This window comes from Aquarana catesbeiana, linkage group LG04, assembly GCF_042186555.1.
Source record: "Aquarana catesbeiana isolate 2022-GZ linkage group LG04, ASM4218655v1, whole genome shotgun sequence".
NCBI lineage: Eukaryota > Metazoa > Chordata > Amphibia > Anura > Ranidae > Aquarana > Aquarana catesbeiana.
This window is the reverse complement of record NC_133327.1, coordinates 242706871-242721897: the sequence shown is the minus strand read 5'-3', so window position 1 is coordinate 242721897 and position 15027 is coordinate 242706871. Positions and strand designations below refer to the sequence as shown.

Sequence of the window (15027 nt, the reverse complement as noted above, 5' to 3'; positions counted from 1 at the left end):
TGTTTTATCATCCTTGCCATATTGCTTTGGGAAATACAACAAGCAAAAAGGCAAGGCATGTTGCTTGCATTTCATCTTAAAAGGGGTGCAGACATTGTCACCTGTGCTAGAAAACAAATTTGTACAAACACTCGCTGTGTGAAAGATGCATACTATTTGAGAGGCTGAGAAGCATCAGTGAAACATTAGCAGTAATGAAGGTAAACCATATTCAAATGTAAATGTAATACATCGGTTCCTCTAAAATGCTGACAGAAGCAACACTCTATAGAGAATCTCTAATTTTCTAACAAATCCTACAGTGTACATGTTGAGACTGGTGGGAATGTACCCCAATAGATAAGATTGATGGAAGGTAACACAGAAAACTGAGGAGCTGCAGGATTTAGGTAGCTGGTTTTCCACACATTGAGGTAGAGTGGCAAAAATGTATGATTTAAAATATATACAATAAATCACAAGACTGGATATATAACAGTTGTATGAATGACACATTTTCTCAATGAACCTATCCATGCAACTATCTGAATTATTGGTTGGAGAGTGCATTAGAAATTTGATGAGTGAAATGCAAGTCCAATTGTGTAGCTATTGATTGGGATTGAATATTCCTTGAAAAGGATGCCATTGTGTGTATTAATATAAGTGTTATTTAATAAATATTCTATAGGCATAAACCCTGATGACTGGGCAAGGGATGTCTTATCTACGGACTACGAACTGCTGTGTCGGGATGGTACCCGAGCACCTGTTAGCAAATGGAGGGAGTGCAACCTAGCCCGGGTTCCTGCTCGAGCGGTTATAGTGAGACCTGATGTGGACGCTTCTCTTATTTACAAGACTCTGCATGAAGGACAGGTAGAGAAGCCTTTCATATAAGTAGCTATAGCTTTTATATGTTTCTTATTTTGCACAAATTTGAATCAATGCAGTAATATAGATCAAGTAAAAACTTGACTGGCTGTTTTTTCGAGTTTATAGATATCAACCTTAGTAGGTTAGTTAATTTTATTCAAAATACATAATTGATACCTGTTAGGCTTGACTAATTATCATTGAGTGTTGAATTTAGTACAGAAGAACTTTCGCTTATTCTTTAGAGGTTAGTTTAGTAAAGGTAATATTGTATGAAGTATTAAAGGATAAGGACACTCTGAGACAAAGTGGATTTAGCCTGGACCTAAAGTACCACCCCTCTCCATATGAATACTTACCTGCACTGTTTTTATCATGCTTGTAAAATTTGCATTGGTTGCGCCTTCCCAGGCAACACATGCCCAGACAGTCTGATAGATGTCTATAAGGACCAAGCACATAGGTGCAGTCTGCAGGAAGGAGGTTCAGCCTGCTGAATGCAAACAGTGCAAGTTAGGAAGATACAGTACTTTGTGTATGTATCCATTCCATCTGACATATCTATTTTTTTAATTGTTACTTCCAATAAAATTGTGTATTTACTTCTAAATTTACACAACATACCTCTAAAGCTGGCCATGCACACTGCAATTTTTTTTTTGTTCAACCAAAAACAAGGTGCATGGAGGAATCTCCCCCCCCCCTTGGGACAATGTACTCAGACAGCTGCACTCGCTGCTGTCACAATACACTGATCAGCCGCTGAAGCTATTTAGAAATATTTTCTAAAATGTTCCTTTGACAGAAGTTGATCAAAGGGTCAACTTCTGTTGAGAGGGTACTGCCGAACACTGATCATAATCCAGTCGGTTACTGATAAACCAGACAAATATCAGTGTATGGCCAACTTAAAGGTGTTTTTTTGGCGTAGGGAGGCTTCCCTTTAAAATCCATACCAGACCTAAGGGCCTGGTATGCCCCGCGCTCGCCGCAATAAGAACATTTGTTTTTCCTATTGCAGTGAGCGCGAAATGCAATACCCTGCCCTCGCGTCGTATCTGTTCCGTTGGACCAGCATACACACGAGCGGGCTTTCCGTCGGACCAGCACACAGACGAGCGGACTTTCCGCCAGAAACTGAGTCCGACGGAAAGATTTAAAACTTGTTTCAAATCTAGGTCCGGCAGGCTTTTGGGAAAAAGTCCGCTGGAAAAGTCCGCCGGAGCCTACACACGGTCGGATTGTCCGGCAGACTCTGGTCCGCCGCACCAAGTATGCCGGAAAGTCCGCTCGTGTGTACGTGGCATAACAGTCAGAAACTTTTAAACTGACCATGTATTTGGAGTTATCGTCCCCACCCCCTTTCCTGACCGGCCGGGCTGCGTGCTCGGATCGGGGTCTGGTATGGATTTTAGGGGGGACCCCATGCCGTTTTTTCGGCATAGGGGGCTTCCCTTTAAAATCCATACCAGACCTAAGGGCCTGGTATGACCCGCGGCGGGGCTCGCAAGGTGTCAATCTCGCCGATAAAAGCGCAAGATTGACTTCCTTTTCTAGTCCAGTCGCACCTGAGTCACATTCAAAAGTCCGCCGGAGCCTACACACGGTCGGATTGTCCGGCAGACTCAAGTTGCCAGAAAGTTCGCTCGTGTGTACACGGCATAACAGTCAGAAACTTTTAAACTGACCATGTATTTGGAGTTATCCATCTTACACTGGTCTTGATTACTTTCCCAGTCCCTAGCATCCCCACTTTGTGATTCTGTCACCACTGTGCTTCAGTGTAGGGATGGTGTTCTTAACATGAAAACCTGTAGTGGCATTGAACTACACAGAGGGGCCTATTTATATACTGCTATCTGCTGAACACTGCAATATTACTGCAATTTGCATAATATTCATAAAATGCAACATGTAGTGCAGACTCTGTGGTGTCTCAGGGAGTTCTGTCCACTTTACGCTGCAGAGCTAACTCTGATTAGAGGAGAGGCTGGTACCACGGGTTTGACAGGTGATGTGACCCGGCTGTCCTCAGTGGCTGTCGCACTGGAACCGGCTGCAGATTGCAGTGGAATGCTGTGCGTCCCCATTCTCCGGTTCAGGGACGAATCAGGGCCAAATCTTTGCCTGAATTCGGCCCTGAAACGGAGTCACATTCTCCTGCTATACAAATTGGATGCAGGGTTTCGCATAGGTGTGAGCCTGGCCTGAGGGTCCCAAAGAACAGTATACTGTAAGCTACACAGTGGTATGGCTGTGATAAGATAATGCCATTGCTTTGTAAATGGACCCCATAGTGTTTTTATGTTATAACAAAACATTCTGTGGTGTTCTCATCAAACCAAAAAACATTTTTTGCACATTTTCTGCATTTCACAGATGTCATATAGGATTTAATATATTTATTTTTGCAGCAATTGCTCACTTTTTGCCTTTTTCAATAAAGTCCAGCATTGTGCAGAGTTTGGGTTATATGAAGGTTACCCATGGATGGTTTGCTATATTTCAGTTGTGAATCTCTGCAGCTCCTTATGCTTTACCTTTGGCTTCTCTGGCTAATGCCCTACTTACCCAGATTGTTTTAGGCAGTTGTGTTGTTTAATATTCTTAAAAGCCTTTTTTTACTGAGTTTAGAAGTGCTCTGGGCCTGGGGGTGGTCAGAATCTGGAATATGTTTTGATGGTCTATTCACACCTATGCATATGTGTTATAATCCTTGTAACAGGCTATGTATGCTCATAATTTGGAAAACTTGCGGTCACTTAAATGAGGCTAGTACATATTTTGGTGCATTGAGGGCCTTTTAAAATTGAATGAGCAATGCACTGCACCATGTCTTGATGCACCAAATGAGTGGCTCAACAAAAACACCCATGTATGTTCGAATGAAGCCTAATATTTCAATTTTGATTGGTGCTTCATCAAATTTTTATTACAAAAGCTATTTGCTGCTCATGGTGCTTCTTGTTTTGTTTTTTGTTTTTTATTTTTATTCTTTTCTTTTATATAATTTAGTTTTTAAATGAATTCCAAACCATGGCCATCTGGGGATTCCTTGGCCGTAGGTACAACAAGGTTGACAGCTACACCACTCAGTAGTAAAACATAAAAAATGGCGCTGTTTGTTTAAATGTGTTTGTTAACAAATGATGTCAATTCAAAAAAAAACAAAACATGTATTTTAAGCTTTTTAACTGCACACGGGTGGACATCTTACAACTAACCATGTGACTTCTGGAGGCAACTGATATCACCAGAGCTTATTTAGCAGTTAGAGAACAAAGGAAAGTGAATACATGCAATCAGGCATTTTCGTTTTTTAATTTGTAAGGTATATGGAAAAAAAATGTAATTTTTTTCCAATTTAACCTTATTTACTAATTTGTGAAAATACATGAAATTAAAATTCCAAATAATTTTGTTTGTGGGTTTTGTGTCCACGGGGTAACAACTTATGAATACTTATATGTAACAGAAAAGAAAGCCAATATATCATATTATATTATATTATATTATATTTTTATAGTTTTATACAATGGAATATATTCTTGTTCTTCCTACAGCAAAAATACAATGACTTTAGTTCTGGTTTCAAGATGTTTGATTCTTCTGCCTATAATGGCAGTAATCTAATCTTCAGAGATGCCACAACAGAACTTCGACTTATCTCTAATCAGACTTATCAAGCCTGGCTTGGTGATGAATTCCTGCAAGCAATGACAGGAATAGACTGTGATCCAGACAGTAAGGATGTTGTTTCATTTCAGCCAATGCACAGACAGCTTCTTAAATTTTCAAATGTGCTTATAATATTTTTATGCTGGAGATGGTCAGAAGGCCCTGTATTGAATTTAAATTGTATGCTTTACTCTTAAGGCTTTTCCATAAGATAAGTATTATTTTCGACATGCTGAAAATATTTGACATGTTTCTTTCATCAGTTTTTCATCCTGCAAACCTGATCCTGAAACAAACCAGCTTGTGATGGTGTAACAATCACTGCAGTATTCTTGTTGCTTCTCAGAAGCAGTAATGTAAAATATTGGTATGAACCAGCCTTTGATTGTGACCACACAGCTGTGGCCAAAAGTTTTGAGACTGACACAAATATTAATTTACACAAAGTCTGCTGCTTCAGTGTTTTTAGATCTTTTTGTTAATATTATTGTATACTGAAGTATAATTACAAGCATTTCATAAGTGTCAAAGGCCTTTACTGACAATTACATTAAGCTTATGCAAAGAGTCAATATTTGCAGTGTTGACCCTTCTTTTTCAAGACTTCTGCGATTCGCCCTGGCATGCTGTCAATAAACGTCTGGGCCACATCCTGACTGATGGCAGCATAAACAATGCTTGGAGTTTGTCAGAATTTGTGTGTGTGTGTGTGTGGGGGGGGTTTGTTCACTCGCCTCTTGAGGATTGACCACAAGTTCTCAATGGGATTAAGGTCTCGGGAGTTTTGTGGTCATGGACCCAAAATTTCGATGTTTTGTTATCCTAACAACTTAGTTATCACTTTTACCGTATGGCAAGGTGCTTCATCATGCTGGTCTCGGGATGCTTTACTGTTGGCATGACATGGGACTGATGGTAGCGCTCACCTTTTCTTCTCCGGACAAGGTTTTTTTCCGGAGGCCCCAAACAATCAGAAAGGGGATTCATCAGAGAAAATGGCTTTACCCAAGTCCTTAGCAGCCCACTCCCTGTACCTTTTGCAGAATATCTGTCTGTCCCTGATGTTTTCTCTGGAGAGAAGTGGCTTCTTTGCAGCCCTTCTTGAGATCAGGCCATCATCCAAAAGTCTTTGCTTCACTGTGCGTTCAGAGGTACTCACACCTGCCTGCTGCCATTCCCGAGCAAGCTCTGCACTGGTGGTGCCCCGATCCCGCAGCTGAATCAACTGTAGGGTATGGTCCTGGTGCTTGCTGGATGTTCTTGGGCGCCCTGAAGCCTTCTTCACAAATGCAGCAGAAATGTTTTTTTATGGAATTAAGTTAATTTTCATGGCAAAGAGGGACTTTGCAATTAATTGCAATTTATCTGATCACTATTCATACCATTCTGGAGTATATGCAAATTGACATAATAAAAACTGAGGTAGCAGACTTTGTGAAAATTTATATTTTTTTAATGCTCAAAACTTTTGGCCAAGGCTGTTGTAGATGTAGTTCAAAGATACACCTGCAGCAGCTTTGAAAAGAATCCCACCTAGCACTGTTAGATTTATCATAATAAGCACAGAAACACAACCAAGACGGGTAATGTTCATTAGTAAAATTATTTATTTGTTTAGCAAAGAATTTACTGATAAACACCAATTACACTTTGAACATATTTGGCATAAAATATTTGGAAAACATAATTTGACAATGATTTTTCTGCTGAGTACTGCTACTTCTATTGTGGGTGCTGACAGGTTGAATGTTCTTGTAGGAGAAAAAAAAGTCCTGTTTAATAAACCTAGTTAGAACCCTGTCTCCTACCTTCATATAATGTACAACATGTATACAGTGCAGTGTCAAGTGTATACAGTACAGGGGTCATGTGTATATTGTATAAAAAGTGTAAACAGTGCAGGGGTTAGAAACAGAATTTACAACTGAGAGCATAAAGTGCAGTGGTCAGCGATATACTGTACAACAGGGCATATAGATTACAGGGGTCAGGAGTGTAATATAGAACATGTGTTTACAGTGAATGCAGTAAAAGGGTCAGGAGCATAATATATGGTCCAGGGGTAAGGACTATAATATACAACATAGAGTAAACCATGCAGGGGGCAGGAGTATGATGTGCAAGAAAGCATAAAAAAGTGAAGGAGTTAGGACTACAATGTACAATATTAACGTATATAGTGCAGCTGTCAGGAGTATAACATACAACATTGTGTATATGGTGCAGGGATCAGGTCTATAACATACAACATAGTGCAGGGGTCAGGAGTATAATGTACAACAGAGTGTATACAGTGCAGGGGTCAGGAGTAAAACACACAACTTGGCATATATGGTGCAGGGGTCAGGAGTATAACATTCAACATAATGTATACAGTGCAGTGATGAGAAGAATAACATACAAAATAGTGTATACAGCACTGGGTTCAGGACTATAATGTACAGCATAGAGCTCAGGAGTATAATGTACAACACAGACTATAAAGTGCAGGGCTTATGAGTATAATGTACAGTGTAACATAGCGTATACAGAGCAGGAGTAACGTACCACACAGAGTAAACAGTGCAGGGATCAGGAGTAAAACATACAACATAGCGTATATGAATTTAGGAGTCAGGAGAATAATGTCTATTCTGACTCCTATTGTAATAGTGACTAACTCTTCCTGAGACCTATGCCTGGCCTGATTATAGCCGAGACAATCACCATGGACAGTCTTCGCCAGATAGCTGAATTCACCAAACATGGCATGCATGAATTTCATTATTACATGCAGAATGTTGCAGAACAGCAATTTTGTTTTCCATACACTGATGGGGGCAGCATAATTGTCCAACATTGCGTATACAGTGCAGGCTTTAGGAGTACAACATGCAACCTTTCCTCCCAACTTTTTGAGACGGGAACGAGGGACACCTATTAGCAAAAGTATGTAGGCATAGGACACACAATCCTGACATGCCCTCTTAAAATTAAATGATTACCGTATTTATCGGCGTATAACACGCGCCGGCGTATAACACGCACCCCAAGTTTAGGAGGGAATTTTAAGGAAAAAAACTTTTAGGAGGTAAGTTTAAGGGAAAAAAACTTGCATTTAAATGCCCATCATTGCAGCCTTCTCAGTGTCATTGAAGCCTTCTCAGTGCAGCCTTGTCAGTGCAGCCTTGCCCCAGTGCAGCCATGTCAGTGCAGCCTTGCCCCAGTGCAGCCATGTCAGTGCAGCCATGTCAGTGCAGCCATGTCAGTGCAGCCTTGTCAGTGCAGCCTTGCCCCAGTGCAGCCATGTCAGTGCAGCCTTGTCAGTGCAGCCTTGCCCCAGTGCAGCCATGTCAGTGCAGCCATATCAGTGTTGCCCAGTGTTCATTGCAGCCTTGTCCCAGTGCAGCCTTGTTAGTGCAGCCTTGCCCCTGTGCAGCCTTGTTAGTGCAGCCTTGCCCCTATGCAGTCTTGTTAGTGCAGCCTTGCCCCAGTGCAGCCTTGCAATCCCCGCCGATTGTTTGCGATTGCGCCGACATACACATCCGAGTGTACAGATTTAAATATGGCGTCGGCGGACTCGGCGGAGAAGAGCGAGCGCCGCCGATGTCGAAGGGACTGGGCGGAGCCGAGATACACATAGCCGAGAGTACTCGGCTCCTCTCGGCTCCGCTCACAGTCACGCCCAGTCCCGCCATTGGACCTGTGTTATGTCCATCATAGGGCGGGACTGGGTGTGACTGTGAGGGGAGCCGAGAAGAGCCGAGTACTCTCGGCTATGTGTATCTCGGCTTCGATCTCGGCGGCGCTCGCCCTGCTCCGCCGAGTCCGCCGGCGCCATATTTAAATCTGTACACTCGGATGTGTATGTCGGCGCGATCGCAAAAAATCAGCGGAGATCGTCGGGGACCGGCATATAACACGCACCCACGATTTTCCCCTGAGGAAAGGGGAAAAAAGTGCGTGTTATACGCCGATAAATACGGTTTAAACCCACAAGTGCTTTTTTACCACTACTACTATATTATATTGGCTTTTGAAATTTACAAATGCAGCCATTTAGAAATTGGATGAAAGCTTTAGCACTGGGAAACACTTTTTGAAAGATAAAAAGTGTATTTTTTTTACAAAAATATAGAGATCAGTCAAAATGAGGGACAAATGAGGAGGAAAGAGGGACAGAGGGACTTTGTTCCAAATCAGGGACAGTCCCTCAAAATCAGGGACAATTGGGAACTATACATACAACATAGCATATGCAGTGCAGGGTTTAGAAGTATAAGGTACAACATAGTATATACAGTGCAGGGGTCAGGGGTATTATGTACAACATAGCATATACAGTGCAGGGGTCTGGGGTATAACATACAAATAATGTATACAATGCTTGGTTCAGGTTTATAATGTACAACATAGAGTTCAGCAGCATAATGTATGACATAACATACACAGTGCAGGGGTCAGGAGTATACAGTATGGTACAGCATACCGTATACAGTGCAGGGGTCAGGTCTATAAAATCTGAAATAGCGTATACAGTTCAAATATCAGGAGTATAACGTTCCACTTTGCTTATACAGTGCGATCAGGAAAATAACATACAACATAGCTTATACAATGCAGGGTTTAGGCATATAACGTACAACATAGCATATTTTAGGGTTTAGAAGTGTAACACATAACATACAGGAGTTAGAATTACAATGTACAACAGAGTGTTAGCTAACTGGTTGCTGTGCACAGCTGCTCCAGATTCTGTCTGCTCCAATCAGGGCTGGGCCAAACAAGACATCATGCTGCATGGGTCCAAGAATTATATGCTCTCATATACATTATTTTATATCATGACAATAAAAAACGAAATATTACATTTATTAGGAAGTCAGTTTTACGTGCAACATTGGTGGTCATGGTGGTGGGGGGGGTTCAGACAGAGGCCGCAGTAGTGGTGGTGGGGGGGGGGTTCAGTCTAAGGCAGCAGTGGTGAGCGTTCAGCCAGAGGCAGATGTGGTGATTGGGGGGGGGTTCAGTCAGAGGCAGTGGTGATGGTGGTGGTGGAGGGTTCAGTCAAAGGCAGCGGTGGTGGGGAGGAGGGGTTTAGTCAGAGGCAGATGTGGTGGTGGGAGGTTCAGTCAGAGGCAGCGGTGGTGGTGGGGGGGGGTTTCAGTCAGAGGCAGCGGTGGTGGTGGGGGGGTTTAGTCAGAGGCAGATGTTGTGGGAGGTTCAGTCAGAGGCAGATGTGGTGGGAGGTTCAGTCAGAGGCAGATGTAATGGGAGGTTCAGTCAGAGGCAGATGTGGTGGGAGGTTTAGTCAGAGGCAGATGTGGTGGGAGGTTTAGTCAGAGGCAGATGTGGTGGGAGGTTCAGTCAGAGGCAGATGTGGTGGGAGGTTCAGTCAGAGGCAGATGTGGTGGGGGGTTCAGTCAGAGGCAGATGTGGTGGGAGGTTCAGTCAGAGGCAGAAGTGGTGGGGGGGGTCAGTCACAGGCAGATGTGGTTGGAGGTTCAGTCAGAGGCAGATGTGGTGGGAGGTTCAGTCAGAGGCAGATGTGGTGGGGGGTTTAGTCAGAGGCAGATGTGGTGGGAGGTTTAGTCAGAGGCAGATGTGGTGGGAGGTTCAGTCAGAGGCAGATGTGGTGGGAGGTTCAGTCAGAGGCAGATGTGGTGGGGGGTTCAGTCAGAGGCAGATGTGGTGGGAGGTTTAGTCAGAGGCAGATGTGGTGGGAGGTTCAGTCAGAGGCAGAAGTGGTGGGGGGGTTCAGTCAGAGGCAGATGTGGTGGGAGGTTCAGTCAGAGGCAGATGTGGTGGGGGGGTTCAGTCAGAGGCAGATGTGGTGGGGGGGTTCAGTCAGAGGCAGACGTGGTGGGGGTTCAGTCAAAGGCAGATGTGGTGGGAGGTTCAGTCAGAGGCAGATGTGGTGGGGGTTCAGTCAGAGGCAGATGTGGTGGGAGGTTCAGTCAGAGGCAGATGTGGTGGGGGTTCAGTCAGAGGCAGATGTGGTGAGGGGTTCAGTCAGAGGCAGATGTGGTGGGGGGGGTTCAGTCAGAGGCAGATGTGGTGGGGGGTTCAGTCAGAGGCAGATGTGGTGGGGGGTTCAGTCAGAGGCAGATGTGGTGGGGGTTCAGTCAGAGGCAGATGTGGTGGGGGGTTCAGTCAGAGGCAGATGTGGTGGGGGGGGTTCAGTCAGAGGCAGATGTGGTGGGAGGTTCAGTCAGAGGCAGATGTGGTGGGGGGTTCAGTCAGAGGCAGATGTGGTGGGGGGTTCAGTCAGAGGCAGATGTGGTGGGGGGGTTCAGTCAGAGGCAGATGTGGTGGGAGTTCAGTCAGAGGCAGATGTGATGAGGGGTTCAGTCAGAGGCAGATGTGGTGGGGGGTCAGTCAGAGGCAGATGTGGTGGGGGGTTCAGTCAGAGGCAGATGTGGTGGGGGTTCAGTCAGAGGCAGATGTGGTGGGGGTTCAGTCAGAGGCAGATGTGGTGGGGGGTTCAGTCAGAGGTAGATGTGGTGGGAGGTTCAGTCAGAGGCAGATGTGGTGGGGGGTTCAGTCAGAAGCAGATGTGGTGGGGGGGTTCAGTCAGAGGCAGCGATGGTGTGGGGGTTCAGTCAGAGGCAGAAGTGGTGGGGGGTTCAGTCAGAGGCAGATGTGGTGGGAGGTTCAGTCAGAGGCAGATGTGGTGGGGGGGTTCAGTCAGAGGCAGATGTGGTGGGGGGGTTCAGTCAGAGGCAGATGTGGTGGGGGGGTTCAGTCAGAGGCAGATGTGGTGGGGGTTCAGTCAGAGGCAGATGTGGTGGGAGGTTCAGTCAGAGGCAGATGTGGTGGGGGTTCAGTCAGAGGCAGATGTGGTGGGGGGTTCAGTCAGAGGCAGATGTGGTGGGGGTTCAGTCAGAGGCAGATGTGGTGGGGGGTTCAGTCAGAGGCAGATGTGGTGGGGGTTCAGTCAGAGGCAGATGTGGTGGGAGGTTCAGTCAGAGGCAGATGTGGTGGGGGGGTTCAGTCAGAGGCAGATGTGGTGGGAGGTTCAGTCAGAGGCAGATGTGGTGGGGGGTTCAGTCATTGGTAGATGTGGTGGGAGGTTCAGTCAGAGGCAGATGTGGTGGGGGGTTCAGTCAGAGGCAGATGTGGTGGGGGTTCAGTCAGAAGCAGATGTGGTGGGGGGGTTCAGTCAGAGGCAGCGATGGTGTGGGGGTTCAGTCAGAGGCAGCGGTGGTGTGGGGGTTCAGTCAGAGGCAGCGGTGGTGGGGGGGTTCAGTCAGAGGCAGCGTTGGTGATGGGGGGGTTCAGTCAGAGGCAGATGTGGTGGTGGGGTTCAGCCAGAGGCATCGGTGGTGGTGGGGGGTTCAGTTAGAGGCAGATGTGGTGGGGGGTTCAGTCAGAGGCAGCGGTGGTGGGGGGTTCAGTGAGAGGCAGATGTGGTGGGGGGGTTCAGTCATAGGCAGATGTGGGGGGTTCAGTCAGAGACAGCAGTGGTGGTGGGGAGGGTTCAGTTAGCAAGCGGCTTGCTATGTGGGCACTCATGCGGCTCACTCCAGAGCTGGTCTGTGTGCATCCATAGACACACACAGCACAGCTCGGCCCCACCCCCACTCTCTCCTCACAGGATTTGACTGACAGCAGCAGGAGCCAATGGCTCTGTGCCTGTGAGAGAGAGGGGGAGTTTACAAGTACTGATGCAGACAGACAGCGCTGGATCTAAAGAGTAACCAGTATTTAAGGGGGCGTGTTGATCATTTAAGGTTTTTTACCTTAATGGAGAGAATGCATTAAAGTAAAAAAAACCTCATGCCTTTAGAACCACTTTAGAGCATATCTAAACTTAAAAGCAAAAATTGACTATATCACAGCTGACCAATCCATCAATATGGTGACAGCATTCGTTTTCTTTTTTAAGCTTTTTTCCACCCTGGTCATCAGGACATTCGTCAAATAACTTTGACAGGGGTGCTGTTGCTATAACTGCTCAAAAATGTGTTTGATGGATTCAGCTTTAATTGTTTAATCAGGTCCAGCTAAATTTGCTAGCACATCTAACACTACCCTCTCCACAGGCTGACAATGCTGCTGTCCAAGGTTGGCTTCATTTCTCCTTTATACAGTGGAGCCACCCTAGGGCCCGGTCACACATGGTGCCAATTTCTTTCCTGCAACCACAATTTGCACGATTCCCCCATCAACACAGACAGTGCTGACAGGGGAATCCCTCCTGCCAAGCCATTGTCTGCTCCCGGCGGAGATGGGCAGGGGAAGACAGTAGACATGTGCAGTTCGTTTCATTCCGAATAAATATTAAATCTATATATAAATATAAAAAATATAAATATTTTCTTTTGTGTGTTCTTTTGTGTGTTCACTTTGCTGCATTCGAGTCAAAAACATGTAACATTTTTAACATTCTAGTTTCGACTGATTCGAAAATGTATCGATTTTAACGTTTCAAAACGAAAAAAATCGGTAAACTCGAAGAAAATTCCAAATACAAATTCCAAATACGAATTGAACAAATCAACCAAATTTAACTAAATGAAATAACTAGATTAATGAATCAAAACAAACTATTTTTTTTATCTCGCACATATCTATAAGACAGTGATTGTTAGCAGCTATAGCAGCCTCTAGCGTTAATCCTAAGAGAATCCGGCAGGCTGGTTGTACCCAAGTTGATCAATCCTGCTGAACCGGTTGAGATTTGAGCCGTGTATGGCCGGCCTAAGGCCTGATTCACACCTACTGTATGCATTTTTAGTGCTTTTTGCACTTTGCAGATTTGCACTACAGTTCATTTAACGTGGTTTCCTATAGAACATGTTCTGTAGTGCAAATCTGCAAAATGAGAAAAGCACTAAAAATGCATAGGTGTGAATCAGGCCTTAGACAGGAAGTGAGTTACTAGCCAGATCAACAGAATATTAATGCAGCCATCACATTAGACGATTAGTAAGCTGCAATATATTACATTGTTGGGTTTAGAAATAAATAATTAATGAATAAGAATAATAAATAAACAAATGTAAATAATAAAACAAAGTTAACACAAAACCATTATTGTTTCCCATTAAACAAGCTGAAAAAATGTAAACTTCTTGATTGTTTTAATTTATAGTAGTATCTTTCAGAACTGCCAAAATTTTTGCGGTGGTGCACCTTAAGCACACAGGAGGTCTGGAAATGTGCAGCCATGGCCATGGCATTTAAAAACCAGACACTGTACCCATCAATCCATTGTGTCTCTGCTGAAAATCAGGAAGAATGTATGAAAATGATTCAGGTTAGTATACTTTATATCAGTGCTTCTCAATTTTTTTTTAGTCAAGGGCCCCTCAAAAATTAGAGGCACCCCATTCTAAAATGTAAACAAATAGTTTTACATAATGCATCAACATCCACACATGTAGGACACCCAATGTTAAAGATGACTTATTCTTCCAAAGCAAATACAACGTTACAAACTTCTGACTGGTATACCAGTGTTTCTCTTCTTCCTCAGTTTCTATCACTCATTCAGATAATGTGATCCCAGTGCTGACCAAGAGGGGTAGGGGAAGGGCAAACAAGGATGCTGTGTAGGCGCCTTATGCTCCCCTTATCAACCAATTTCATCATTGGTTGTTAGAATTCCAACGGCTGGAAGTTTGTAATAGTATAGTGCACAGTAAAAACCCATGGCTTTGTGTAACTCAAAGGCTGGTTTCCATCCCCTTGCTGGCTTGTATACAATTTTTGGGCAATTTTTGGGCATTTTGCCAAGGCATCCTTGAAGAATCCTTTAGGCACCCTGGGTAAAAAAGGCTGCTTTATATTCATGAAGTATGATTTCATGAAGACTTTTCAGTTCTCCTATACACAAAAACAGTGGTTAGAATACCACCATAACAAGCTGCATAAGCTCTATAGAACTGTGTATGGGGTTTTTTCCAAAAACATCCTCTGTGATCTTATTCAGGAAGCGTTATTGGCACAGAGTGTACAAGCAGTACTGCCTACTATTAGTTCATCCATACTACAGATGTTGGGCATACTTGATATAAGCCCACAGCTTTACCAGATAGTATTACATACTGTATACACTCTTAATTAATGACACTGCTTTAAAAAGAAACATGGAAGCAGGCTTCAACAACAGCCATATCTCCAGGTTTCTGATATTGCTGCTTTTATGGCTTGTTTACACCAGAGGCAGTCAAATGCATTTTTAGACACAATACAAATGCACAAGGTAAAAAAATTGAATGTATTGCAATGGGCTTAGTGTACACCGTTGTGGTGCTTTTATGTGTGTTTTAAAAAAGTATAGCATGCTGCATTTTTTTTTTTGCACATAAATGTACTGGAATGCAAAAAAAACACGTGGGGGGGCGTGGCCAAGATGGCGCTGTGAGCGGCAGCTTTTTTATGGAGCTCTGCTGATCCGTAATATATATCCGGATCCATCGACACTAATCACCCTTCAAAAACACTCCTGCTGACCGAGGGGGACCTTGGGAAGACCTGTCTGCTGAGGGGAGAGGAGAATTTGCTGTC

The 15027-nt window shown here is 44.2% G+C and overlaps 1 protein-coding gene across 1 annotated transcript in view; it reads left to right on the top strand.

Moving 5' to 3' along the window:
* The window catches only part of MELTF (melanotransferrin), a 110620-nt gene that overhangs the window by 40969 nt on the left and 54624 nt on the right, over window positions 1-15027 (top strand). Inside the window, exons 7-9 of the mRNA XM_073626324.1 lie at window positions 671-858; window positions 4419-4599; window positions 13623-13774. Of these exons, the coding sequence (XP_073482425.1) occupies window positions 671-858; window positions 4419-4599; window positions 13623-13774 (521 nt within the window). The remainder of the gene's footprint in view (window positions 1-670; window positions 859-4418; window positions 4600-13622; window positions 13775-15027) is intronic.